General features: G+C 48.1%; 1 protein-coding gene across 1 annotated transcript in view; it reads right to left on the reverse strand.

The window, feature by feature from the left end:
* LOC147120541 (lactase/phlorizin hydrolase-like) overlaps nt 1–26,871 on the reverse strand; it is a 164,240-nt gene that overhangs the window by 41,221 nt on the left and 96,148 nt on the right. The window contains exons 7-11 of the mRNA XM_085984232.1: nt 24,771–26,143; nt 22,059–23,615; nt 20,750–21,018; nt 6,460–6,750; nt 4,100–4,298 (exon numbers count right to left, since the gene is read on the reverse strand). Coding sequence (XP_085840358.1) covers nt 4,100–4,298; nt 6,460–6,750; nt 20,750–21,018; nt 22,059–23,615; nt 24,771–26,143 — 3,689 coding nt within the window. The remainder of the gene's footprint in view (nt 1–4,099; nt 4,299–6,459; nt 6,751–20,749; nt 21,019–22,058; nt 23,616–24,770; nt 26,144–26,871) is intronic.

A 26,871-nucleotide genomic window follows, 5' to 3' on the forward strand; every position in this document is an offset into this window, starting at 1 on the left:
TAGGTAGTCCCTCGGAACCGAGGATGACTTGCTTCCACATTAAAAATGAGTTCGCAGGTAACTGATGAGTCCAATGTGGGACCTACAGTCTCTGTCACAGGTGGGGCAGACGGTGGTTGAAGGGGCGTGTGGGTGGGGTGCTTGGGTTGACATGCGCTCCTTGCGCTGCCTGCGCTTGGCTTCCGCTTGCTCCCGGCGAAGAGACTCGAGGTGTTCGGCGCCTTCCCGGATGCTTCTCCTCCACTTTGTGCGGTCTTGGGCCAGGTATTCCCAGGTGTCGATGGGGATGTTACACTTTTTCAAGGAGGCTTTGAGGGTGTCCTTGAAGCGTTTCCTCTGCCCACCTGGGGCTCTCTTGCTGTGCTGGAGCTCCGAGTAGAGCGCTTGTTTTGGGAGTCTCATATCGGGCATGCGGACAATGTGACCCGTCCATCGGAGCTGATTGAGCGTGGTCAAAGCTTCGATGCTGGAAGCACTGGAACAGTTTTGGCTCCCAACACTGGAAGCCACAGACAAGACCAAAGAGGAACTCTACTCCAGCCTCGAACAATCCCTGTCCCGAGTTCCAACGGGCAACAAGCTGATCCTCCTTGGCGACTTCAACGCCAGGGTTGGAAAGGACACAGACCTCTGGGGAGGTGTGATCGGCAGAGAGGGGGTAGGGAAAGCCAACTCCAATGGTACCCTCCTCCTGTCGAAATGCTTAGAACATGGCCTCGTCATAACCAACACCTTGTTCCGTCAGAGAGACAAGTACAAGGCTTCATGGCAGCACCCTCATTCCAAGCACTGGCATCTGCTGGACTACGTCATCGTCCGAGTGAGGGACCGCAAGGACGTTCGCATCACCTGCGCCATGACAGGAGCTGATGACTGCTGGACAGACCACCGCCTAATCCGCTTTGTCATCTCCATCAATGTAGCCCCAAAACAGTGGCGGCAACAGAAACAATGCCGCAGGAAAATTAATGCTGGAGCACTCAAAGACCCCGATAAGAAAGCCCTATTCAGCTTGCGCCTCACAAACAACCTGACGACTCCCAGTGATACAGAGACACAGAGTGCCCACAGCGTCTGGTCTGCACTCAAGGCCTCCATAATCAGCACCTGTGAAGAGACGCTCGGTCACTCAACCAGGAAACACCAAGACTGGTTTGACGAGAATGACCAGGAGATCCAGGAGCTAATAAGCCGCAAGCGCAAGGCATTTCTGATCTGGAAACAGCAACAGAACTCGAGAGCAAGAAAGCAGCTCTACAGAAGCCTGAAGGCCGAGGTCCAACAAAAAAATCGCGACCTAAAGAACAGATGGTGGGTGGAGAAAGCGCAGGAGATCCAGCAGCTAGCCAACAACCACGACGTGCGTGGATTCTTTAGCGCAGTCAAGACCAACTACGGCCCAAGCACCCAAGGTCCTTCCCCACTGCGGGCCAAGAACAGAGAGGTACTCATCAAGGACAGGGAAGCAGTCAGTGCCCGCTGGAAGGAGCACTTCGAAGATCTCCTTAACCATGACTCTGTCTTCGACACGAGTGTCCTCAACTCCATCCCACAGCATGCTACCCGCCACGATCTCAGCACAACCCCAGCCCGGCATGAGGTTGAAAAGGCCATCCGACAACTGAAGAACAACAAGGCCTCAGGAGCAGTTGGAATCCCCGCCGAGGCACTAAAGCATGACGGAGAAGCACTACTGGCACTAATTCATGAACTCATTTCTCTTATCTGGAAGGAGGAGAGCATGTCAGGGGATCTCAGAGACGCCGTAATTGTGACCATCTTCAAGAAAGGTGACAAGTCCAATTGCGGTAATTACAGAGGAGTTTCCCTGCTATCTGCCACAGGGAAAGTCATCGCAAGAATCCTCCTCAATCGCCTTCTCCCAGTGGCCGAAGAGCTCCTCCCAGAGTTGCAATGCGGATTCCGGCCACTAATGGGCACAAATGGACATGATCTTCACCGCACGTCAATTACAAGAGAAATGCAGGGAACAGCACCAACCACTGTACATGGCCTTCTTTGATCTCACAAAGGCCCTCGACACTGTCAACCGTGAGGGATTATGGAGTGTCCTCCTCAAATTCGGCTGCCCTCAAAAGTTTGTCACCATCCTTCACCTGCTTCACGACGACATGCAAGCCGTGATGCTGACGAATGGTTCCACCACAGACCCAATTCACGTACGAACCGGGGTCAAGCAAGGCTGTGTCATCGCACCAACGCTCTTCTCAATCTTTCTTGCTGCAATGCTCCATCTCACCCTCAGTAAGCTCCCCACTGGAGTGGAGCTAATTTACAGAACAAACGGGAAACTGTTCAACCTCCGTCACATCCAGTCCAGATCCAAGGTCGTCCCATCCTCTGTCATCGAATTACAGTATGCAGATGATGCTTGCATCTGCGCTCGCTCAGAGGTCGAACTCCAAACCATCGTAAACACCTTCACCGAAGCATACGAGAGCATGGGCCTTACACTAAACATCCGTAAGACAAAGGTCCTCTACCAACCTGCCCCCGCCACACAGTGCTGCCCCGATTATCAAAATCCACGACAAGGCCTTGGACAACGTGGACCACTTTCCATACCTCGGGAGCCTACTGTCAACAAGGGCAGATGTTGACGACGAAGTCCAACATCGCCTTCAGTGTGCCAGTGCAGCCTTCGGTCACCTGAGGAAGAGAGTGTTTGAAGACTAGGACCTCAAACCCGGCACTAAGCTCACGGTCTGCAGGGCAGCAGTGATACCTGCCCTGCTGTATGCCTCAGAGACATGGACCATGTACAGCAGGCACCTCAAAGCACTGCAGAGGTACCAACAACGCTGCCTCCACAAGATCCTGCAAATCCATTGGCAGGATAGGCGCACCAACGTCAGTGTTCTTGCTCAGGCCAACATCCCCAGCATCGAAGCTCTGACCACGCTCAATCAGCTCCGATAGACGGGTCACATTGTCCGCATGCCTGATACGAGACTCCCAAAACAAGCGCTCTACTCGGAGCTCCGGCACGGCAAGAGAGCCCCAGGTGGGCAGAGGAAACGCTTCAAGGACACCCTCAAAGCCTCCTTGAAAAAGTGTAACATCCCCACTGACACCTGGGAATCCCTGGCCCAAGACCGCACAAAGTGGAGGAGAAGCATCCGGGAAGGCGCCGAACACCTCGAGTCTCTTCGCCGGGAGCAAGCGGAAGCCAAGCGCAAGCAGCGCACGTCAACCCAAGCACCCCACCCACCCGCCCCTTCAGCCACCGTCTGCCCCACCTGTGACAGAGACTGTAGGTCCCGCATTGGACTCATCAGTCACCTGCGGACTCATTTTTAATGTGGAAGCAAGTCATCCTCGGTTCCGAGGGATTGCCTAAGAAGAAGAAGCTGGGGATGTTTGCCTGAGCAAGAACACTGACGTTGGTGCACCTATCCTGCCAATGGATTTGCAGGATCTTGTGGAGGCAGCATTGGTGGTACCTCTCCAGTGCTTTGAGGTGCCTGCTGTACATGGTCCATGTTTCTGAGGCATACAGCAGGGCGGGTATCACTGCTGCTCTGTAGACCATGAGCTTAGTGCCGGGTTTGAGGTCCTGGTCTTCAAACACTCTCTTCCCTAGGCGACCGAAGGCTGCACTGGCACACTGAAGGCAGTGTTGGATTTTGACGTCGAAGTCTGCCCTTGTTGACAGTAGGCTCCCGAGGTATGGAAAGTGGTCCACATTGTCCAAGGCCTTGTCATGGATTTTGATAATCGGGGGGCAGTACTGTGTGGCAGGGGCAGGTTGGTAGAGGACCTTTGTCTTACAGATGTTTAGTGTTAGGCCCATGCTCTCATACGCTTCGGTGAAGGTGTTGACGATGGTTTGGAGTTCGACCTTCGAGTGATCGCAGACGCAAGCGTCGTCTGCATCGTTACAGGTTACTGAAGTCACATAGAGGAAAAACTGTGAGATGCAATGAAAATTCAGAAAAAATATTTCATGTTTTGAGAAAATTATTGTTCACATTACAGCCTCTGGAAAGTGTTAAATAGAGTTTAACCCCCTAAGCGTTTTCACATACACGATATACATACATGTGGCTGACAAAGGACACTTGTGTATACACAATACCTGGTGCAGCTGTGCCATAGCCATAGCCAAGCAGTGCTGTGTTGTAAGGCTCATTCAAGGTTAGCCAGAACTTCACCTTGTCACCTAATCTTTGAAAGCAGAAATTAGCATATTCCACAAATCGGTCAATGGTGCTACTATTTTCCCAGCCACCAACATCTTGCAGAGCTTGAGGCAGATCCCAGTGATAAAGGGTAACCTGTAAATAACCCGCACATAAGAAGCATAAACTAGATTGCTCATCATTGTCCTTCACTTTTTCCACATAAAGTGACCATTTTTTTAAATGATTTTTTTATACTTCAATTTTAATGCTCAAAATAAGTTCCCAATCTTTTGACAGCAAGATACAGAAGCAAATGATAGTCACAGATTTTCAAAATCTGCAAATGCCAAATAAAGTATCACCTCTATAATCGAGTAAGTTGCTAAAATCAGCAATTGTTAATAACCATAAGGATTGTATGATCTTGCAGCTGAAACCAGGTCCTGTCCACAGATGTATTCACCAAGAACCAATCTTTTAAAATTCATTAAAAATAGATTTTCTTTAGAAAATGTGCTCATATGTGAGGGAAAACTTTTTTACGCAGCGAGTGGTGAGGGTCTGGAACTCGCTGCTAACAGAAGTGATGGAAGCGGAGACACTCAGGCCTAGAAATTCAGTGGGCTTTGCGCCCAGTTACCGCCCAAATAGGGTTTCTGCGCCAGTGTAAGAGGGTGCGCTGATATTCAGCGCTGCGGTAATGGCGGCGGTAGCCGGTAGCGCTGCGCCGACACCGATGATGTCATCGGTGTGCGCAGTGCCCCGGTTCCGCCCCGCTTCCGGCCCAAACACCATATTTAGTTGCGGCCGCCTCTTCTGCAGCGGCCGCAAACAGCGCTGGAAAAACGGGGCCGTACTGCTGCGTTACTGGGGCGCTTTAAGGTGGAGGTGCGGCCGGCCGCTTTTTCGGCGGCCGCCTGCCCGCACCTCCTTCCCCGGCCTCCTCCACCCCCCCCCCCGCGACATTGCCGGCTGCTTTCCGCGAGCCCGGCATTTCTCCGTGGTGCCGGGCTCATTTGCCGGCACAATCCAGCGGCGATCTCGCTGTTGCAGGCACCTCCCCCTTAAGAGAAGGAGGAGGCCTGCAGTACCGCAGCCTGCCGCTCCGCAGCGGGTGGCGCTGCGGCACCTAGCGCGCCGATATTCAGTTTCAGCGCCCCAAGCGGGGGCGCCGAAACCCTTGAATAGCGGCCGCCTTTGAGTTGGGGCGCGGAAACTGAATTTCCGGCGGGCGCAAGTGGCTCCGCGCGCAGCGCTAACTTTGGGGCGTTAGCCTGCTGGCGGGCCTTAACTGAATTTCTAGGCCTCAATGTTTTCAAGGGGAGACTGGATAGGCACTTGAGGGAAATAAACTTGCAGGGCCACGGGGATAGAGCGGGGGAATGGGACTGACTAGATTGCTCTACAGAGAGCCGGCATGGACTCGATGGGCCGAATGGCCTCCTTCTGTGCCGTTATGACTCTATGACTATATCATCATGTTAGTCATTACTGGGTTACTTTATTTATTAGAAATGAATAACCTATTGTTTTACTTAAATACCATTCCACTGCAAACAACAGGGAAAAATGCAATGATGCATTGTTACTTGCTAAATTTAACACCATTTCAGCAATCACAGGCTAAATTCTGTTCTATTTACGTGGTGGCAAAAATGTGTTTACCTCAGAATTAGCTTTTATGTCCCTCTCTTTTCTGCCAATTTTCTTCCCTCCCCTCCTACTTTCCTGAAGGGTTTTGACTTTTTGCTGGGCTTTGGTTCCAGAGGCACCAACCTCCTCCCCTGCCCCAAACCGGAACCTTGTCCAGATGGCCATTCTTCATGTGAGAGCCTAAATGGTGACTGTTGGAAGGCTATTCATGCATGGGGTTCATGACAGCTGATCCTGCTGCTGTCCTCACATGTTGTCCCGCACTGGCACACTCCAGCAGGGGTACTGATCAGGAACAGGAACCATGTTAGACTCACCCCTCCCTAAACCAGGGGTGCTGAAACCACCACTGCTCCAGCTAAGATTAGCTAATTCAGAACATGGTGCCTTCCTGCTCTGAATGGTTCAATTACTGATTGCCTTAAAAAGTTGAGCCCTCAAGAAAGCTCACATTTATCTTTTTCCAACTGAGTAGAGATCACCTTTAATATACATTTCAAGTCAAGCGATGTTAAGACAAAAATACCAAATTGAAAGTGTCAGAAATGATGTGTACTTGTTAATGCTCTGAGTGTAAGTGTCTGCACTTAATGTTTAGCTCGATTGATCCTTTATGCATTACTTACCAACAAATATAATGTTGTTAATTAGTGGTACTTACTTGGGGTTTAATGTTAGCTTCAAGAAGAGCATCAATAAACTTTATATAGTAATTTAATCCAACTTCATTTACAAGTCGCGTGGTTCCATCTGGGAGAATGCGAGGCCATGATAGGGAAAAGCGATAATGGTTGACTTGTAGTTTTTTCAGAATAGCCAAATCTTCATCAATCTTGTGATAGCTGTCACATGCTATATCTCCAGTATCATCATTGCCAACTTTCAAGGGAGTATGAGAAAATGTGTCCCATATACTTAGTCCTTTCCCATCAGCCCTCCAAGCTCCTTCAATCTGTAGTTAATTAGATAACAGTAAATATACAATTGATTTATGTCTTTAAATATTTTCTTTGCATTATGCCTTCTATAAAATACTGAACATCTTAACATTATTTGCCCTTTATGTGTCCTTCACAAATAATGAGGGAGACTAAATCTACAATCATACTCATTGACACGACACAAGATCTGCCCCTTCTCCATCCTCAAAGTATTTCCATATCACTAAATAACATCCATCAGCCATGAGGGCACAAACAGTCTGAATAGTAGATGTCATCACAAATATTATCAACGGACCTTCACCAAGGAAGGTACATTTAGTGTGGATGCGTTCATTGTCAACACTGGGGGGGGGGGGGGGAAATTCAGTTGGTTAGCGCCTCCCATTAGTGCCTGGCGGGGACACTAATGGGGCGCCGATGCAGTAGCGCCAAGGCGAGGTAAATCCGCACCCCACCCCCCCACCATTGCGCCACCGCTACCAGTTATCGCTGGGGACCTCACCGCCAGGCAGATCATGACATCAGTGAGCGTGTAACACTCACTGGGCGCCCGATCTGCCAAATTCATTTTCGCCTCCTGCCTTAGCGCCTTGCCCCGACAGCGACAGGGAGAGGAGGTGTCAAGCAGGCAGATGGCGGCTCCAGGGGCGCTACTTAAAGGGAGCGGGAGTAATGAGTCACAGCTCTCAAGTTAGTGCTGTTTCACTGCTTCCTTGTCAGTTTGACATTGTGCAACAGTTTAATTCAGTCATTTAAAGGTTGTTTAGTCTCCGGAGTGTTGTGGCTGCTAATAATTAGTTACATTTATTCTCACAACATATCAAAGTGCTACACTTGGTTACATTAATGGGGGTTGTACTGGCAGTCGACCTCGCCCTCCAGGATCTACGGCAGAGGGAGCGGAGGCAGCGAGAAAGAGTGGAACATGTGGCCAGAGGGAGGAGGAGGGCCATGAGGGCTCTCAACAGGAGGCCGTACCCTCCAAGGGTATTGCAAGAGCACTTCTCCTACCTCCAATTAAGCGAGGAGCAGTGTATTAGAAGGCTCCGCTTCACCAAGGAGGTGGTCACAGAACTCTGCCACCACCTGCAGCCTCAGATCAGGGCGACCACGGCTCTCTCAGTGGCAGTCAAGGTCACCGTCGCCCTCAATTTCTTCACCAGCAGATCTTTCCAGTCTGCAACAGGAGATATAGCGAACATCTCGCAGTTCACCATCCATCGCTGCATCCAGGAGGTCCCAGAGGCTCTCTACAGTAGGAGAAGGGACTATATTTCCTTCCGCATCACCAGAGAGAAGCAGGACGAAAGTGCATGTGGCTTTGCCAGGATAGCGGACTTCCCCATGGTGCAGTGCGCCATTGACTGCACCCATGTGGCTTTGTGGGCATTGCATAACAATCCTGAGATCTTCCGTAACCGCAAAGGCTACCACTCATTTAATACGCAGTTGGTGTGCGACCACACATAGCAAATCCTCATAGTCAATGCTCGCTATCCTGGTAGCAGGCACGATGCCTTCATCTTGCACCAGACTGGTGTGCCAGCACTCTTCCAGTCATCACATCAAGTTCGTGGCTGGCTGCTCGGAGACAAGGGCTATCCGCTGTCCACCTGGCTCATGACTTCCCTCTGTAACCCCAACACTCATATAATGAGAACCATGCTACCACCAGGAACATCATCGAGCAGACCGTCGGGGTGCTCAAGCAACAGTTCCACTGCCTTGACCGCTCGGGAGGACCCCTCCAGTACTCGGCGGAGCGGGTGTCCCATTTCGACATGGTCTGTTGCATCCTGCACAACTTGGCCATTATGAGGGCCCAGCCCTTGCCACCAGGGACTGCGGGACCACCTCAGGAGGAGGAAGAGGGAGAGGAGGAGGAGGAAGAGGAAGACGAGGAGGATGATGATGAGGAGGAGGAACAGGAGCGAGGGAGGAGACAGCCACTCAATCGGCCTTCTGGAAGGTCGGTCTGTGACCGGCTCATCAGACTATGGTTCGAATAAATTAAACCCCAGATCCCCGTTGCTCACCACATCCCCATCATTCTATCCCTGTCACATGCCATATCACAGCGCTAAGCTGAAATGAGAGAGGTCACAAAATAATCCAAATTGAATTAATAAATTTATCAATAATCAGTGAACACATATTTACAACAACAATATTAGCTATCCACCCTTGTACAATCCCTCAGTACCTCTTGTTACTGTGCCTTTGCCTACTCTAGTGCTCCTACGAAGTGTTGGCCCAGTAGCTGCAGCAGGGCTGGTGGAAGGCTGCTGAGTGTCCATGCGGGAGACTTCAGATGGCCTTGCAGGGCGCCCTCGACCAGCTCTGGGCCTAGAAGGCCTGGCTGTAAACCACCTCAGCATGGGCGGCAGCGGTCTGGGCTGGCTGGATGACAGGCAGCGACAAGTGCAATGGTGGCGCGGTAGTGGTGGGAGCAAGAATGCTGTTATCCTGAGAGAGGACAATAGGCTCCTGCTCCACTGACCCACTGCTACTCCCCCGGGGCAGCACCTCAGCATCCCCAGCAATTTGTTGGAGCACAGATTGCTGGCCTGCTGTGACACCGTGAAAGCCCCGGTTGACGGTGGTAGACTCAGCCACGATGGCAGCAGTCAGAGCTTGCGTGGCATCAAGCTGAGACTGCATGAGAGCAGTCTGAGATTGGATGCCACCAATCATTGACTGCATTACAGCACTAAGACGTTGTGTCGCTTCCACCTGTGCTGCAATGGAAGCTGCCAGATCACCCATCACACGCGGCATCAGGTCTGGGTCGCCACGGTCTCACTGGGAGTCTACCATCCTTTGCAGACTGGAAATGATGGGCTCCATGGTGTGCGCAGAGCTTTGTGCAATGTTGGAGGTGGACTCCACCACGCTCCTTATCATTGCTGACAGGCTTTCGGGCACCCTTGCCACTGCACCAACATCTCCGTGTACATGTCCATCACCCTTCTTCAAAAGACTCTCCATCGAGGTTCTCATCTGAGTCCTGTGCAGCAGAACTCGTGCGCGAACTCGCCCTCTGGGGAGCTGGCCCCCGAGCTACCCTTTTCCCCTGGCCTTCCTGCATCCTGCTCGTTCTTGATGCATCACCCTGTGCAGATCCCACTACTATACTAGCCTCTAAAGAACGTGTAGTGCCAGTATTTGAGCTGGTGCCTGCGGGTGAGGCATGTAGTGACGTGGTGTGTTCTTCCTCCTCCTCTTCTCCGGCCTTGCTCTCTATGGTGCCCTCAGGGACAGGCTGCTCAGGTGCTTGCTGATTATCTGAAAGCATAAAGGCACAAGATTCAGGTTAAGGTGAGGGAAGGGGGGCAGGAAGGGAGAAATGCATGGAGAGAGCATGACTAGCTGGAAAGTGCGCAACGCTTGTGGGATGAGGGGGCAGTGGGATGTGAGAAGGAGTAGGGATGAACATACCGTTGTTGTCTCCAAGGGGGTCAATGTCGCCGGTGGCCACGGCGCCCACCACCTGGCACCCAAAAATCTGCAGCACTCAAGTCTCCAGTGTAGTGTATGTACCTTTAAGAGCCCCTGTGTACTGTAATACCGGTAGTGACCACTCGGGTATATAAGCCTGTATAGCGTCTTGTATCTTTTAGTTCAGCCCTGACCTTCGACTAGTAAAGACCTGTTAAAGTTATTCTTGTGGTCTGTGTGCAGTGATTCATATTAACCATAACTGGAACACACAGACTTAACATCCAGCTCAGGCAGTGGTTGGGTGTCGGCTTGTCCCTCGCCTGTGCGCTCCTGCTCCCTCTTGTTGTGCGCCACCTTGGCCTGTGAGAGAAAGGAAATTGTGTGAGTGAGTGTGGAGCAATGTGTTTGGGTGATGTGCCTGCCCTAGTTGAATAGCTGTAATTGTGTGCAAGGTGTGAGATGTGGGTGTGAGTGTTGGTAGGTAGAGATTGTTGGTGGGTGAGTGCTGGGGGTGTGGTGCTTTGGGCAGTGTGTGAAGATTGTGTTACAGATGGTGGTATGTAGCATTTATTGAAGGATTGACTCACCCTCACCACCCGAGTGTGGTCGTTAAATTTCTTCCTGCACTGTGTGTGGGTCCTGGGGACCACAGTGCTGCCCGAGACATGCTGGACTACCTCCCTCCACATGGTGCGGCAGACTTGCGGCGAGGGCCTCCTGCCACTTGTTGGGTATAGCACCGCCCTCCGTCTCTCCACAGTGAACACCAACGCCTCCAATGCCTCATCGCTGAATCTGCGGGCTCTCTCCCCAGGGCGTGGATGTACCATCAGTGCAGCTTCTTGAGTCATCCGGCTCCTTCTCTTTGTCCTGCTTCTGCTTGCTGAGGCAGCTGCACCGCCAGCAATGCTGAGAATGAGGTTCTGCAGCATCAATGAACCTCCCCTTTAAGAACTGGAAAGAACCTGTGGCAATGATGACTTGTGATTAGACTGCACCTGATATTGGTTAGTGCTTTGAGTTTAACACCACTGAGCTAGGCCATTAGCACTTGATTTAGTGCTCCAATCCTTTCTTTGTGCAATGAGACTAAACTTTACATGCAATCTGAATCATTAGCGCCAGGCGCTAATTCTCAAACTTTTCTAAAGTTAGCGCCCATTCCTGGGCTATAATGAATTCCTCCCCCTTGATTTCTATTATGAGTATGGTCACATAGTGCATTAGCAGTATCTAGTGGTAGAAATTAAATACTGCAACATTGCTTTACTAAGCAACTCAGTGGCAACTCTGGGCATAAGTTTGAGCAGCAATTAAATATGATAAATCTCTGCCCATAATATGCGTTTCTGGTGGGTGTTCTAATTGATGCAAGAAGCTCTTACCAGAATGAGGTGGGAAGGCATCACAGCTGTCCCCATTATTTCCTATTTCTTATGCTGGATCTGCATTCATTCATAAAAACACCATGTACCCAGGATTGCCAGGCAACTGCTGGATGCGGAGGCATTGAATTAAAGAGACAGGGAAGACTACTTGTTTTAAAGGATGGTTGTAAGTGTTTCTGCACAATAAAAAATAAATCCTGTGGGAATCCACTCTTCCTGTAGGAAAAGTGGAGAAGGAACAGAAAGACGCCAGGCAGGTGAGGTTGCACCACAGGGTGCCTGTGCCCACCAGCTATCAACCCACACACTCAGGCAGAGGTAAATTTACCTGAAGTTGCCCGAGGAAGACAGTGGCAGGACTGTGCCACATGCTCCAATCTTACATCCAAACTACGTCACAGGCACGGTCAGTGGCTGTGAAGGGCACTTTAGCTCTTACATTTTATCTTGCAACTTTATATCAGGCTGTCCTATGATGATACCATTGAGTGCCAAGCAGAACAATCCTCCTCACAGTTGCCTTATGTATCATAACATCTACTTCACCAACTATAAAACAGTGGGTCAAGTACTGGCTTCCTGCAGACTCCATTTTGTGCCTCCACTTTGGGTTTCCTTTCACTTTATTTTTGCCTGATTTTTTTTCCCCCTCTTCTTCAGCCAGGATTACAAAATGCTGCAGTACAGAGGGATCTGGGGTCCTTGTACATGAAACACAAAAAGTTAGCATGCAGGTACAGCAACTTTTAGCAAGGAAAGCTAATGGAACGTTGGTCTTTATTGCAAGGGGGATGGAGTATAAAAGTAGGGAAGTCTTGCTACAACTGTACAGGGCGCTGGTGAGAACACACCTGGAGTACTGCGTACAGTTTTGGTCTCCTTATTTAAGGAGGGATATATTTGCATTGGAGGCAGTTCAGAAAAGGTTCACTAAGTTGATTCCTGAGATGAAGGGGTTGGTCTTATGAAGAAAGGTTGAGCAGATTGGGCCTATACTCATTGGAGTTTAGAAGAATGAGAGGTGCTCTTATTGAAACATATAAGATGCTGAGGGGGCTCGACAAGGTAGATGCAGAGAGGATGTTTCCCCTCGTGGGGGAATCTAGAACTAGGGGGCATAGTTTCAGAATAAAGGGTTGCCCATTTAAAACGGAAATGAGGAGGAATTTCTTCTCTCAGAGGGTCGTGAATCTGTGGAATTCTCTGCCCCAGAGAACTGTGGAGGCTGGGTCATTGAATATATTCAAGGTGGAGATAGACAGATTTTTGAACGATAAGGGAGTCAAGGGTTATGGGGAGCGGGCAGGAAAGTGGAGTTGAGGCCAAGATCAGATCAGCCATGATCTTATTGAATGGAGGAGCAGGCTCGAGGGGCCAAATGGCCTACTCCTGCTCCTATTTCTTATGTTCTTATGTTCTTCTTATGATAAAGATGCTGATAGTTGGCAATGCCTTTTGGGCCTTTCCATAGGCCCTACAAACTTTTGCCACCTTATGTGGTCACACATACTTTTAATTACATGCAATCTCAGCTTATTGCACTTTTGGCTAGCTTTGCGCTAGCATAGCCATTCCGATTTGTATTTCACCAGGAATTGAAAATCTACCCTAGCATGGTTTGTCTTGGCCCTGAAAATGTTAACAGTATCAAGTCCTGAACTAGTATATCTTTGAAAGTGCATTCAACCATTAATGAAGATAAACTCTCAGGCCTAGAAATTGAGGTTGCGCTGCGCCGGGGCTTAACGCCGGAAATTTAGCGCCGGTGCTAAGTCGCGCTGTGCGCGCCAAAAATTCAGTAGCGCCGCGCCCAAACGGCTGCCGGCGCTACTGAAGGCTGTTTGCGCCTGAAAACTGGCGCTACGCGCCGCATTGCGGCGCTATTCCGGCGCTGCGGCGACGGATGCGGTGCGGCAGGCTCGGGAAGTGCAGGCCTCCTCCTTCAGTTAAGGAGGAGCTGCCTGCACCCGCCCGCTGGCCGGTAAAATCTTCACAAAAATGAGCCCGGCACCTCGGGGAAGTGCCGGACTCGCAGCCGAGAAGCATCTGTTCCGCGGGGGGGGGGGGTGGGGGAGTCCGGGAAGGGAGGTGCGGGCAGGCGGCCGGCGGGAAAGCGGCCGGCCGCCGCTCCACCTTTATGCGCCGGCGCAAAGTCGTGCAAGACTCTGTTGCCAGAGTCTTAGTTGCGGCTGCCACGGGCGAGGCGGCCGCAACTGAATTTCGGCGCTGGGGCCCGTCACCACGGCAACCGGGACGCTGCGCACACCGATGACGTCATCGGTGCCGGCGCAGCGCTACCGGTGTAACGCCGATGTTGGGCCCTAGTCAATTTCAAAACCGGCTGTAAGTCCAGTGCAATGCCCTCTAGCGCCGCAAAATGGGCGCTAAGCCCACTCAATTTCTAGGCCTCAGAATGGATTTTCTTTAAAAAAAAAATAAAGACACTTTATTAAGTTGAATCTGGACTCTGAAAACAGAAGAGATATTTCCTAAGATGTATTGTGCCAGTACTTCCTCCCCAAGATGACAGATTGTGCTGCAGTGCAACACCTCAGCTTGCAGCCCATTTGAGCAGGGGTTGTAGTGCAGGTTAGGGTAGAGTGGGGTAACGACTGTCATAGCAACTTTACCTTCAGTGTTATTAAACTATCCCAGATAGCTTCCTTTTAGAAAAACTATCTGTGCTGTCCATGATATTGAAATGACTTATACATCACTGTGGTAAAGAACCAATGAAGTTACTGACAAGCATAGCTGGTGCAAGAAAGACTTTGGGGGAGAAATTCGGCATCGCCCCATTTGGGGCGCTAACTTTTAAAAGTTGAAAAAATTAGCGCCAGGCGCTGCTGTTTTTCTACTTTAAAAAAATTCGGGGTTTGCGCTTCAGGAAGGAAGTGGAGCGCTAAATCAAGTGCAGTAGGTGAGCAGCGCTGCACACTGGGCCGTGCAGCGCTGCACACTGCCGCATTGGAAGGCTCCTTCCCTCCCTTAAAAAGGAAGGGCCATCGCTGCCGGCTCTGCAAGAGGGAAAACTTACCTGGTCCCCGATGGCAGTTGCGATCCGGCCCAATCAGCCCAATGCACTGCAGTAGAATGCCAGGCTGATCGAGCGCTGGCGGAGAAAAAAAACAGAAAGAGCATTTCACAAGTTTTTTTACTTACCTTGGCCACCTCGCCTTTAAGTATCGCCTCCGAAGTGCCCAGCCTCCCGATGAACGCCTCCTGCAGCTGCCGGTGTTTTCACCCGACGATGCTGCAGGGGGTGACATCACGATCTCCAGGCGAAGATCGGGCTGCAACATCATGCCGCCGCCGCAAACCTTCCGCCAAATATAGCGGGGTCGATCTTCTCGCCATGCCTGGTCGGTAAGTGCTTAGCGCCCCGTTATCGCTACCCGGAGGCTATAACAGGAGGCGCTAAGGAGGCCAATTTCTGGGCCTTTAGATCACAATTTTCTAAAGGAAACATCTCAACTGTTGCAGTAACAGGTGAGTACAAACTGGATTGTACTGACAGACAATAACAATGGTGTGGCATTTTGGGAGACAGAGTGCATCATAGCAATTAGAATAATTTAAAACATATTTGTTTTTTCAAAAATTTTCTTCTGTTAGTAGCTTTACAATTCTTACTGTTTAGATTCTTAATTGCACAGCATAGTTGTATAGAAATTGTGGCATTTATCTGATTAAAAACCATGGGAGGCAATAATTTGGGCATGAAAGTTTATTATTTTTGTGTGTTATTACTACAATCATGGGAAAACATTAATTATGGCTGGAATTTTCCCTTTGAAATGAGTGCGGGTTTGCGAGCGGGTGGGCAGTTAAAAGCATTGAAATTGACAGTGCGTTGGGAAGCTGCCTTTATCCCGCCGACTTCAGCCTTTAACTCCGCCACGTTTCTCAGCGCGCCAGAGACCCGCTCGGGAGAGGTGGCAACTTCATTTAAGTATTTAAGAGCTTGTTAACAGACTATTAATAGGCTTTTTAACGTGATGTTGCAGCTTTTGCTGGGTGTGCACAGGATTCACGGGCTTCCTGAAACTCGCCTGTCAAAGCAAGGTGAGAGTTGAGCGGCCATTGTGTGAGTTGAGCAATTGACAGTTGAAATAATCACATAAATACACACACCTGCTTCCTTGCCGAAGGGAAAGGCTCTTGCTGACATCATTGTTGCAGAGAATTTGCTTTCGGGAGTTTGCAGGTGATTTCTGCAACCTCGGAAGCCACTCTCGCTACATTGTAAGTCACTTTCACTACATTGGAGGATTGTGCCTCTGATCTCCACTTTACCTGGCATCTATCAGATCAGCATGGGTGCTGCTTATGCTGTTTCACCTTGGACCTCAGATTCAGACCAAGATGAGCCCCAGCAGCAACAACAACACCAACAGCAGCAGCAGCCTTCTCCTCAATGACCTGCTGCTTCACAGGAGAGATGGGATAATCACAGGGGTGCACCTTGCAGGAGGCGATACCCCCAACACAGGGTACATAGGCAGAGAATGAGTTTCCTGGACATGACTGAAGAGCAGTGCCTCAGGAGGCTCAGGCTATCGCAGACATTTGTAGTTTGCTGGAAGAAGACCTGCTGCCAAGTGAATCTGGTGGGCACGCCTTATCACTGGCTGTCAAAGTGACCACCACCCTTAACTTCTTCACCTCAGGCTCCTTCCAGGGATCTCCAGCAAACATTTGCAGGATCTCGCAGTCGGCCGCACATCGATGTATCACTCAGGTGACTGATGCCATGTTCCACAAATCAGGCACTTATGTACACTTTGCCACTGATGAAGCCAGTGTTACTGAGCGGGCGCTCAGCTTTGCAGCTCTGGCTGGTTTCCCACAGGTGCAGGGCATTCGTGAACAGCAGGGGCTTCCACTCCCTCAATGTGCAGCTCGTCTGCAACCTTCTTCTTTTTCTTCTTCTTCTTCAGTCCGTCGGAACTGAGGATGACTTCCTTCCACACTAAAAATGAGTTTTCAGGTGACCGATGAGTCCAATGCAGGACCTACAGTCTCTGTCACAGGTGGGGCAGACGGTGGTTGAAGGGGCGGGTGGGTGGGGTGCTTGGGTTGACGTGCGCTCCTTCTGCTGTTTGCGCTTGGCTTCCGCTTGCTCCCGGCAAAGAGACTCGAGGTGTTCGGCGCCTTCCCAGATGCTTCTCCTCCACTTTGTGCGGTCTTGGGCCAGGAATTGTCGGAGGGGATGTTGCACTTTTTCAAGGAGGCTTTGAGGGTATCCTTGAAGCATTTCCTCTGCCCACCTGGGGCTCTCCTGCCGTGTCGGAGCTCCGAGTAGAGCGCTTGTTTTGGGCATGCAGATGATGTGGCCCGTCCATCGGAGATGATCGAGCGTGGTCAAAGCTTCGATGCTGGGGATGTTGGCCTGAGCGAGAACACTGTCGTTGGTGCGCCTATCCTACCAATAGATTTGCAGGATCTTGCGGCGGTGCCTGCTGTACATGGTCGATGTCTCTGAAGCATACAGGAGGGCAGGAATCACTACTGCTCTATAGTCCATGAGCTTGGTGCCGGGTTTGAGGTCCTGGTCTTCAAACACTCTCTTCCCCAGGCGACCGAAGGCTGCACTGGCACACTGAAGGCGGTGTTGGACTTTGTCATCGACATCTGCCCTTGTTGACAGTAGGCTCCCGAGGCATGGAAAGTGGTCTACGTTGTCCAAGGCCTCGTCGTGGATTTTGATAATTGGGGGCAGTACTGTGTGGTGGGGGAAGGTTGGTAGAGGGCCTTTGTCTTACGGATGTTTAGTGTAAGGCCCATGCTCTCGCACGCTTTGGTGAAGGTGTTGACGATGGTTTGGAGTTCGACCTCCGAGTGTGCGCAAATGCAAGCGTCATCTGCATACTGCAATTCGATGACAGGGGATGGGACGACCTTGGATCTGGACTGGAGATGACGGAAGTTGAACAGTTTCCCGTTTGTTCTGTAGATTAGCTCCACTCCAGCGGGGAGCTTACTGAGGGTGAGATGGAGCATTGCAGCAAGGAAGATCGAGAAGAGAAGAGCGTTGGTGCGATGACACAGCCTTGCTTGATCCTGGTCCATATGTGAATTGGGTCTGTGGTGGATCCGTTGTTCAGCATCACGGCTTGCATGTCGTCGTGAAGCAGGCGGAGGATGGTGACACAACCACAAAAAGATCATCATGCATGTGTGTGCCAGATTCCCAGGGAGCTGTCATGACCCTTTTGTCCTGGGCCAATCCAGCGTCCCTCAGCTCTTCGCACCTCCGACTAGACTTACTGGCTGGCTGCTTGGAGACAAGGGCTACCCACTGAAGACGTGGCTGATGACACCCTTGAGGAGGCCAAGTACTGAGGCTGAGGAGCGCTATAATCAAAGCCACATCGCGAACAGATGTGTAATAGAGCAAGCAATCGGGATGCTGAAAATGTGCTTCAGATGCCGGGACAGATCTGGAGGAGCCCTTCAGTATGCACCAGCCAGAGTCTCCAGAATCATCGTCGTTTGCTGCGCGCTGCACAACAATAGTGCAGCAGCGAGGATTGGAGCTGCAGGAGGAGCAAGGCGCAGAGCGCACAGCCTCTTCGGAGGAGCAGGTGGAACACGAGGAGGAGGAGGAACCTGAGGCGCACATTGCTGTGTGGGAGGCCAGGATGGACTTATAATGGCACGATTTAATTAAGTTGCACCAGTGCACCCATATGGCTCTAAGATGCTCATCCAAATCCTCCCCCCCACCAAAACCGCAAAGCAGTCCGAAAATGACCAAACCATTCCTGTCACACACACCCCCATTGCTCGAGGTTAAGTAATGTCTTACCATTCACTCCAAGTGACAAGGCCACTTCCAAAGTAGCAGGCAAAAATGGAGAAGACAGGAAAGTGGTACAAATAAATGAATTTATGTGGCTCATAAATACAACTGAAACTTAACCGTCTTAACATTTTGAAACACACCCATGTGCATACCCTTCTGCATCTACAATTGTGGCATTTTCCTTTTCCAAATACTTCTACGACATGTACCCCATGTGGCTTCAGCAGAGGTAGAGGCAGGCTGCTCACTTCCCTGCTCTGACTGCTTAGACACTTTTGGCGGATGTCCTCTGGGTTTTCGAGCCTCTGAGGGCCCCACTAAAGACTGCTCCTCCTGCACCTGTGCAGGGGCAGACTCGGCCATCGGGATCCGAGGCAGCATGTGGGTCTCTGACTGACGGGGAGGCAACGGGGGAGAAGTGTGAGCGCTTTGAGCAGAGCCCCCACTTCCATGTCCCCTCTCACTATCATCCCTCTCACGGGCCACCCGCAGTTCCCTGCTAGCAAGGAGCTGGAAAGCACCTTGCCGCACATCAGTGGGGCCATGAACGCCGAAGTCTAGGTTTCTATCCCTCCTAGATATGACTGCAATAAGAGTCTGAAAGCTGTTGTCCACAGCAAGCATGATCTCATTTGACTGGCGCATTTGATGCTCCACGTAGGTGGTCATCCTTTCCATGGAAGAGCACATCGTCACTATCACCTGCAACATGGTGTTGCTCATGTTGGTGATGGACTCCTCCATTCTCCCTACATTTGCACACATCGCAGCTGGAAAAGCTGCCAGAGAATCATGCAATTGTTACTGCTCCTCCAAGATCATCCTCTTTGTCGACAGCCCCGAGGTTCAGCATCTGCATCCAGCTGAGCAGAGCTTGGAGCGTCCTGCACCCTCCAGCGAGGACTCTCCACTGCCATCCCAGTCTCCACCATCTGCTCTTGCTCACTTGTGATGTGTAAGACACCAGGTGACAACACTACTCTATAACTCACAGGACCCACAGATGTGTGCGTATCTGCGCTGGTGCTGGGTGTGCTTGGGTCTGGTGATGATGCACCCTCAGAGACTACAGCTTCCTCTGAGGATTCGTCTTCCTCCTCTGGCTGGACAGTGGGGGGTGGGGGGGGGGCACTTGATGGGCCTGTGGGAAAGTAAAGACATGAATTAGAACTGTTATGATAAGAATAGTCACCATTATGCACATGATCATATTTCACTGGCTGCTGACATCAAGTCACCATGAGTGACTGCTGTATGCCATGTGGTTGTATGATATTTAATTCTGTCACCAGGTTGCTGGGAGGTCCCCCTCTCTCCATCTCCCACCACCAGCAGCTCCGCAACTCCACTTATTTCCAGTGCAGCCTCCTCTGCTGCCATCAATGGAGTGGTAATTGGGGAGCCACCTCTAGTTCTCTGCCTCTTCCTGGTGTTCTGCACTCTCTTCTCCTGCAAGGAGGGAAACAAGACAACTTTGAGTGAGAGTGATGGAATGAGTGTAAGGAATGGCTGGGCTACATTTGTATAGGGTGACTATGAGGGAGTGGCATGACATTGCCAAATGGCCTCCTTCTTGGCATTACTTTCTATGATTGCATTAGGATGAGGGTGAGTGTCAGCGGTGGATAGTCAGATGGGGATGTGAGTAGGTGCATAGACAGTGAGGGATGGGTGCACCTGCAAGGTAGGTTGGTGTGAGGAATGATGTGCAGGAGTAGGCTTCGGAAGGCAGAATGATGGGGTAGAGGTGACATGCACATCAGGATGTAGTTGAATGTGGCATTGTACTCACCTTTCCTGACCTCCGGAGGTCATTAATTCTCTTCCTGCATTGAATCCAGGACCTGGCGACAACACTCCTGCAGCTCACTTTGTCGGCGATCTCCAGCCATGTCTCTGCGGCTGGCCTCTTCCTCCTGTCAGCAGGGAAGAGGACCTCCCTGCAGGCTCTCACTCCCTGGAGCAGGGTTTCCAGGGAGGCATCAGTGAACTTTGGCGCAGCCTTTTGTCGCTGAGCCTGCATTTTTCTTTACAAATGTTTAAACCTTGAGAATCAGACCACTTCCTCTGACACCAACCACTCTCTTCCCCCACCAACCTTCAACCGTCATCTGTGCAATGCTCCTTTAAATAGGTGAGATGAAGTCAAGTCATCAGACCAGCTCCACTTAATTGGCTGGGAAAGTCACGTGACTAATTCAATTGGAGTAGTTTAGTTTAAAACAGACGGCAAAGCATGCTAAAAGAACGTCCGGGATAGCAACCCACACCCAACCCCACAGAAAGGGAAAGATTGCGGCCTATGTGTTATAGGGCTGTATTCACTACTACCAAAATCTATCTAAATATGCATCAGGCTTAAAGGCTAACCTGATAGGCAGCGCTGGCTGCACTCCATGCAAAGTTCTTCGGAAATTCTCCATAAAGGAATTCATCTTCTTTCTGTGGTGGGAAGCCATTGTCGTGAATTATTTCTGCATAATAATGTGCTGACCGCTTGGGAGTTCTTTGTCTGTTAGGGTCTTTAAAGTTTACATGATGCAGCCCAAATTGTAAGCGGTATCCATCGACCCATTCAAAGCTGTCCATGAGGGACCCAGCTGTGTAACCTTTCAGATTAACATCGTCCAGCTTGTAAGCTGCAAATATATTTTTTAAAGAGAAAAAAATTAATTCCAGGTTACTTGGTTCATAATTATGTTACTTTGCATTGCATTAATCTTAAAATGTTACAATAACATTCTCCAGTTTTTCTGGAATTTCAGTACAATATATCTATACATGAGGATGCAGGCACAACAGCATATAATTGAAAACAATATTAATGTTCGGAGAAAATTCTACATGGAGCGGAGAAGAGTAATTTTTACTTCTACCATTCTATGACCAATTGTTCTTCTGCTCTGACACTTCTAATTTTTCTCTGCACTTTATGGTTCCATAATTTGTATATTGCGGTATGCATTGTAAATTCAAGAACATCAATAGAAATACATATTAGCATTGTAATTAAAATTGAAATGATTTAAAATTTACCAAACTATTAAAAAAAGCAACTAGAAGTTACTGCTTCCTAAAGAAATCCAGATATTTCTGTATAATTTTGTCAGACAAGGGCACTCAAAGTAATTTGGAATGGCAGGAATGACGTATGAAGAGAGATTGGGTCAATTAGGCTTATATTCACTAGAGTTTAGAAGAATGAGAGGGGATCTCATTGAAACTTATAAAATTCTAACAGGACTGGACAGACTAGATGCAGGAAGGATGTTCCCGATGGCGAGGGAGTCCAGAACCAGGTGTCACAGCCTAAGGATAAGGGGTAAGCCACTTAGGACTGAGATGTGGAGGAATTTCTTCACCCAGAGAGTGGTGAACCTGTGGAATTCTCTACCACAGAAGACAGTTGAGGCCAATTCATTAAATATATTCAAGAAGGAGTTAGATATATTTCTTAAGGCTAAGGGGATCAAGGGATATGGGGAGAAAGCAAAGACAGGGTACTGAATTTGAATGATCAGCCATGATCTCATTAAATGGCGGAGCAGGCTCGAGGGGCCGAATGGCCTACTCCTGCTCCTATCTTCTATGTTTCTATGTTTCTAATTAGTTTAAAAGTTGGAATTTGTTGCAAATGCCCTCAATTAGTTTGTAGCAGAAAAAACAGAAACAAAATAACCTTTCAGAGCCTCATTGATATAAGTCTTGTGGTAGAATATTCTGTCTGTGTCATCCACACCGGAAGTAGATTTTGTAGCTACCCCATTTTCAGTTATGTAAATGGGGGGATTGTTGTATTCCTCTTTGATCCAGTTCAGTAGTCTCCTCAGGCCCCAAGCTACAGCTCGAACATTCTTAGCAGCTGAAGTTGGCCAACTTGAGGCAAACTCTTCAGCTGTATCTCTGTCATATTCATAAGAAAAAGATTTGAGTTTGCTGATATGATGACGTACAAGTCTTGTGGTGTACGTATTGAGACAAAAAACATCGGCAGTGCCATGGATAAAAGTTTTCTCTTTCTCTGTAAACTGAGGAAGCCTTGGAGTCGAGAGACGTTGCAGTTCACTTTTGTTTCCAACCTGCCATTTCATAGCCTCGGGATAATCACCATTTTTAAAAATGGGGTGTGCAAACCAGCCCAACATAAACTGCAGGTAGCGATCAGCCGCAGCCACATCTCTGAGGTTATTAGTTATCTTTGGTTCCACCCAGTCTACATTAAGGCTGATAGAAATTAAACCTTTCTGTGTGCTCCTGTATTTATCATCATATGTGTGAAAGGCTCTGGCATGGGCTTTCAGCAATACATGTGCCACTATGTATGGAAGTTCACCTGGTTTTTTAAAAGCAGTGGGAACGGAAGCTGTGCCGTATCCTTCCCAGCTGAATACAGAGGGTTCATTAAATGTTATCCAGAACTTAACCCTATCTCCAAAAGTTGTGAAGCAGTAATCGGCATATGCATTAAACAAGTCAATCAGTTCTTCATTCTCCCAGCCACCAATATCTTGAAGTGCTTGAGGTAGATCCCAGTGGTAAAGTGTTACCATTGGTGTTATGTTGCTTGCAAGAAGACCATCAATTAGTTTGTTATAATAATCAACACCTGGAGGGTTCAGTGTCACAGTTCTCCCATTAGGGAAAATACGAGACCATGAAATAGAAAAGTGGTAGTTTTTAACTCTCAATGCGCGAAGCATGTAAAGATCTTCATCAATTTTGTTGTAACTATCACATGCAACATCTCCTGTATCGCCATTCTGGACCATATTAGGTAAATGAGTGAAATTGTCCCAGATACTGGGGCCTTTCCCATCAGCATTCCACCCTCCTTCAATCTGATAAGCTGAAGTGGATACACTCCATACAAATCCTTCTGGGAATGTGGCATACAAGAACTTGTCCCTTTCCATAACTTCCTGACTTGAAAACTTCTCCCACACCACCTTAGCCTTTGAGGGCACTTCAGATGCTGGCAAAGCAGTCAATCTTTTACCATTATTGTTGGGAATAAAGGTCTGAATTAAATTGTTTGAGGAACTGTTAACAAAACCATTATTCTCAATTATCTGTGTGTAAAAGTATGCAGATTCCTTTGGCGTTCTGGGTCTGTTAGAATCTTCAAAATTCACAAAATGGAGTCCAAATCTATGGCTGTACCCTTGTGGACCTTCAAAACTGTCCATTAGTGACCATAGTGTAAATGCCCTCACATCAACCTGATCCACAATGAAAGCTGGTGAGGGAAAATGAAGGTGGTGTTAGTTATGTTTTGCAGCAAATATACGTAACTAAGCAGTGTGAGACTATCAATCAAGTAGTGTAAAAGTCAATACCCAACTTTGCAGCAAGTTTTACTTTTTAGCTCCCAATTAACTTTGCAAAAATACTCCATCACAAAATGGATTCCTAAGAAACAAACCATTAAAATACCATTAACTCTGTATTTCTCTCACGTAATTTATATTCTAATCTTCTTGCCAAACTCTTCACAGTTCTCAGTTCTTGAGAGTTTTTTTTTAACCAGCAGCAATTCATGAAACCTCAGCAGCATTTCTGCAGCATATCCAAGAAAATGTATTTTATTCAATTTCTCTCAAATCTTAATATAAATAGCAATTTACCATTTGTTTGAACTTTGTGTAGAAAATATGTATTTTTCTCATTAATTAAAACAGTTTAGGGGAATTATGGCAGGAATAACAGATTAGGTTATGGAAGAATAAACACAAAATTAGCAAACCAGAATGTGGGCTCTTTGAGCCATTAGTAATTTAATATAAAACTGAAAATAGAATCTTAAAATAGTATACTTTAATTGGCATTGTTGGCAATAATATTATTCCATCAAAATTCAGATATACCATTTTGATTGTGGGCATGTTGAGAAGGCTGTGGCTGTTTTCTTGGCAATGCCATGGTACGGTGATAAGTGTACTATCGTGGTGTGATCCTACCTGATCAAGCAAAGACCTGCAACGAGCGAGGACTGACTGGATTATGTGGTTGCAATACTGTGGTCATAAGAAACAATGCACCATCGAGTGGAAGGATGTAGATTCAAATGAAAAAATAATTGAGGATTACTACACTTTTAAAATAAGTGAGAACATTCTGTTTTAGTACTGAATGAACAGATGGATATGCATTAGTAGATTATTTGTACATATCATGTGTGTCAACACTAGGCCTGAACTTGCAACACAAGGCTCACGGTCGTGCTTTTTTTGTTTAACCAAACGGGCTATATTGTTGTTGTTGATATCCATTGATGTAGTATCAGACACTACTAAAGCCAGAAAAGACCGGATCTGTAATCTATGGATAATTAATTATTACTTTCATTTTTATTTTGACAATTTCTTTAACCGCACAGATAATATAAACTTACCCTTCAGCACCTCATTAATATAGGCAGCAGAATTCTCTATCCTTACGGTGTCATTTATGGAATCACTACCAGTATATTCTGTTGGCACTCCATGTCCGGTTATGTAAATTGGAATGTTGGTACTTGTATATTCATGGGTAACAAAATTTAACAACCTTCGCAAGCCCCAAGGCACGATATATATCCATGGAGATACAGTCGGGCGCCATGCTGCGTGTAACTGCGGAGAAAAGTCCCCAATACGATTGTAGTTTGAAACACATGTTTTATTAATGGTAGAACTGATTAGCCGAGACGTATAGTGACTGAGACCAAAAAAATCTGAAGTTCCATTTATGTATTGTTTTTCCTTTTCTGTAAATGATGGAAGTTGGACAGGAGCAGAAGCACATTCGTCATTATATTTTTTTATCTGGGTTTTTAAGACCTCTGGATAGTCACCATTAACAAAGATAGGATGAGCAAACCAGCCCAGCATAAATTGCAGGTATCGCTCAGCTGTTAAAACATCTTCTGGATTATCAGGGGAACTAGGTTCAGCCCAGTCTGAATTTAATGCAATTCCGACTTGACCATGTTGCTGAGAACGGTAGTTTTCGTCATAGATGTGCCAAGCCCCAGCATGGGCCTTGATTATGGAATGGGCCACCTTGTAGGATGCAGTAGTTGGATTACTGATTCCAGGCGCATGCTGTCCTGTGCCATATCCAGCATAACTAACTACCCAGGGCTCGTTAAATGTGATCCAGTACTTCACACGGTCTCCAAAGGTAGCAAAACAAAAATCTGCATAGTCCGTAAACGCATCTATTATACCCTCATTCTGCCATCCACCAATATCTTGTAGAGCTTGAGGAAGATCCCAGTGGTACAGTGTCACCATTGGTTGAATGTTGGACTCCAGCAGACTGTCAATCAATTTATTGTAATAGTCTATTCCATCTTGGTTCAGTTTGGCATGATAGCCAGTAGGGAAAATTCTAGGCCATGACAAGGAGAACTTATAAGAGTTAGATCGTAAACCTCTCATTAAATAAACATCATAATCAATTTTATTGAAGCTATCACAGGCAACATCTGCAGTCTGTTTTTTTTCTATATTTCCATCATGTGCAAACCTGTCCCAAATGCTTTCTCCTTTCCCCTGTTCTGCCCAGCCTCCCTCAATTTTAAATGAGGCAGTAGCTGTGCTCCAAAGAAAACCACTGGGGAAAGTACCGTACAGGAAGGAGTCCCTCTCTGCCTCTGATTGTTTTGAAAACTTCTGCCACACAGTTTGATAGGATGAAAGGAGAGATGCTCTCTGATGCTGAACTTCACTGTTACTTTCCGCAAGCTGAAGTTTGCTTCCTTCTTCCACTGGAGAAAAGATACTGAAAACATTAAATAAAAATGGTTAAAACACTTTAGAAATTACATTATTTCAAAATGTTGAACATAAATGTTTTAGTCTGAATGTCAGTGAAGTACTGATAAATAAAATCTCACTACCAAAAAAGACCCAGACAAACATCTAGTCGTGCAGTTATTGTTGGAGAACATCTCTTAGTAATGAAGATAATGGTCTAGAGTTGGAACAGAAGGCATGGAAGATTTAGGGCCTGAAATTTCAAGGTCGCTGCTCCTCTTCCAGACTCCTGGCCACCTACAAGCAGGAACTTTGACCCTGTCCCAAATCACAGGGTGGGGGTCATTTAAATGTTTGAGTGGGCAACCAATGCCTATATGTGTGCAACAGATGTGCCTGCCCCAACTTCCAGTAGGAAAATCAGAGTGGCAGCCAGTAGGTCTGATGATGGAAGCTGGAGGCCCTTAATGGGTTAAAGATAGAATTCTTGAAACAACAACAGCTTGCATTTATAAAGCATCTTTATTGTAGAAAAACGTCCCAAAGTTCTCCATAGAGACATAAGAATAAAAATGGATGCTGCGCCAAAGAAGGAGCCATTAGGAAGGGTTGGTCAGCGCTGCTTTTATGGAGGGTCTTAAAGAAGTACATGGAGGTAGACAGGTGATGAGGTTTTGTGAGAGAACCCCAGAGCATGGGGCCTACTTAGCTGAAGACATAGCCACCAATGGTGAGGTGAAGGAAGGGAAAGAT

The sequence above is a fragment of the Somniosus microcephalus genome, chromosome 4 (genome assembly GCF_052327205.1).
Source record: "Somniosus microcephalus isolate GS21.2 chromosome 4, FLI_Smic_1.0, whole genome shotgun sequence".
Classification (NCBI taxonomy): Eukaryota; Metazoa; Chordata; class Chondrichthyes; order Squaliformes; family Somniosidae; genus Somniosus; species Somniosus microcephalus.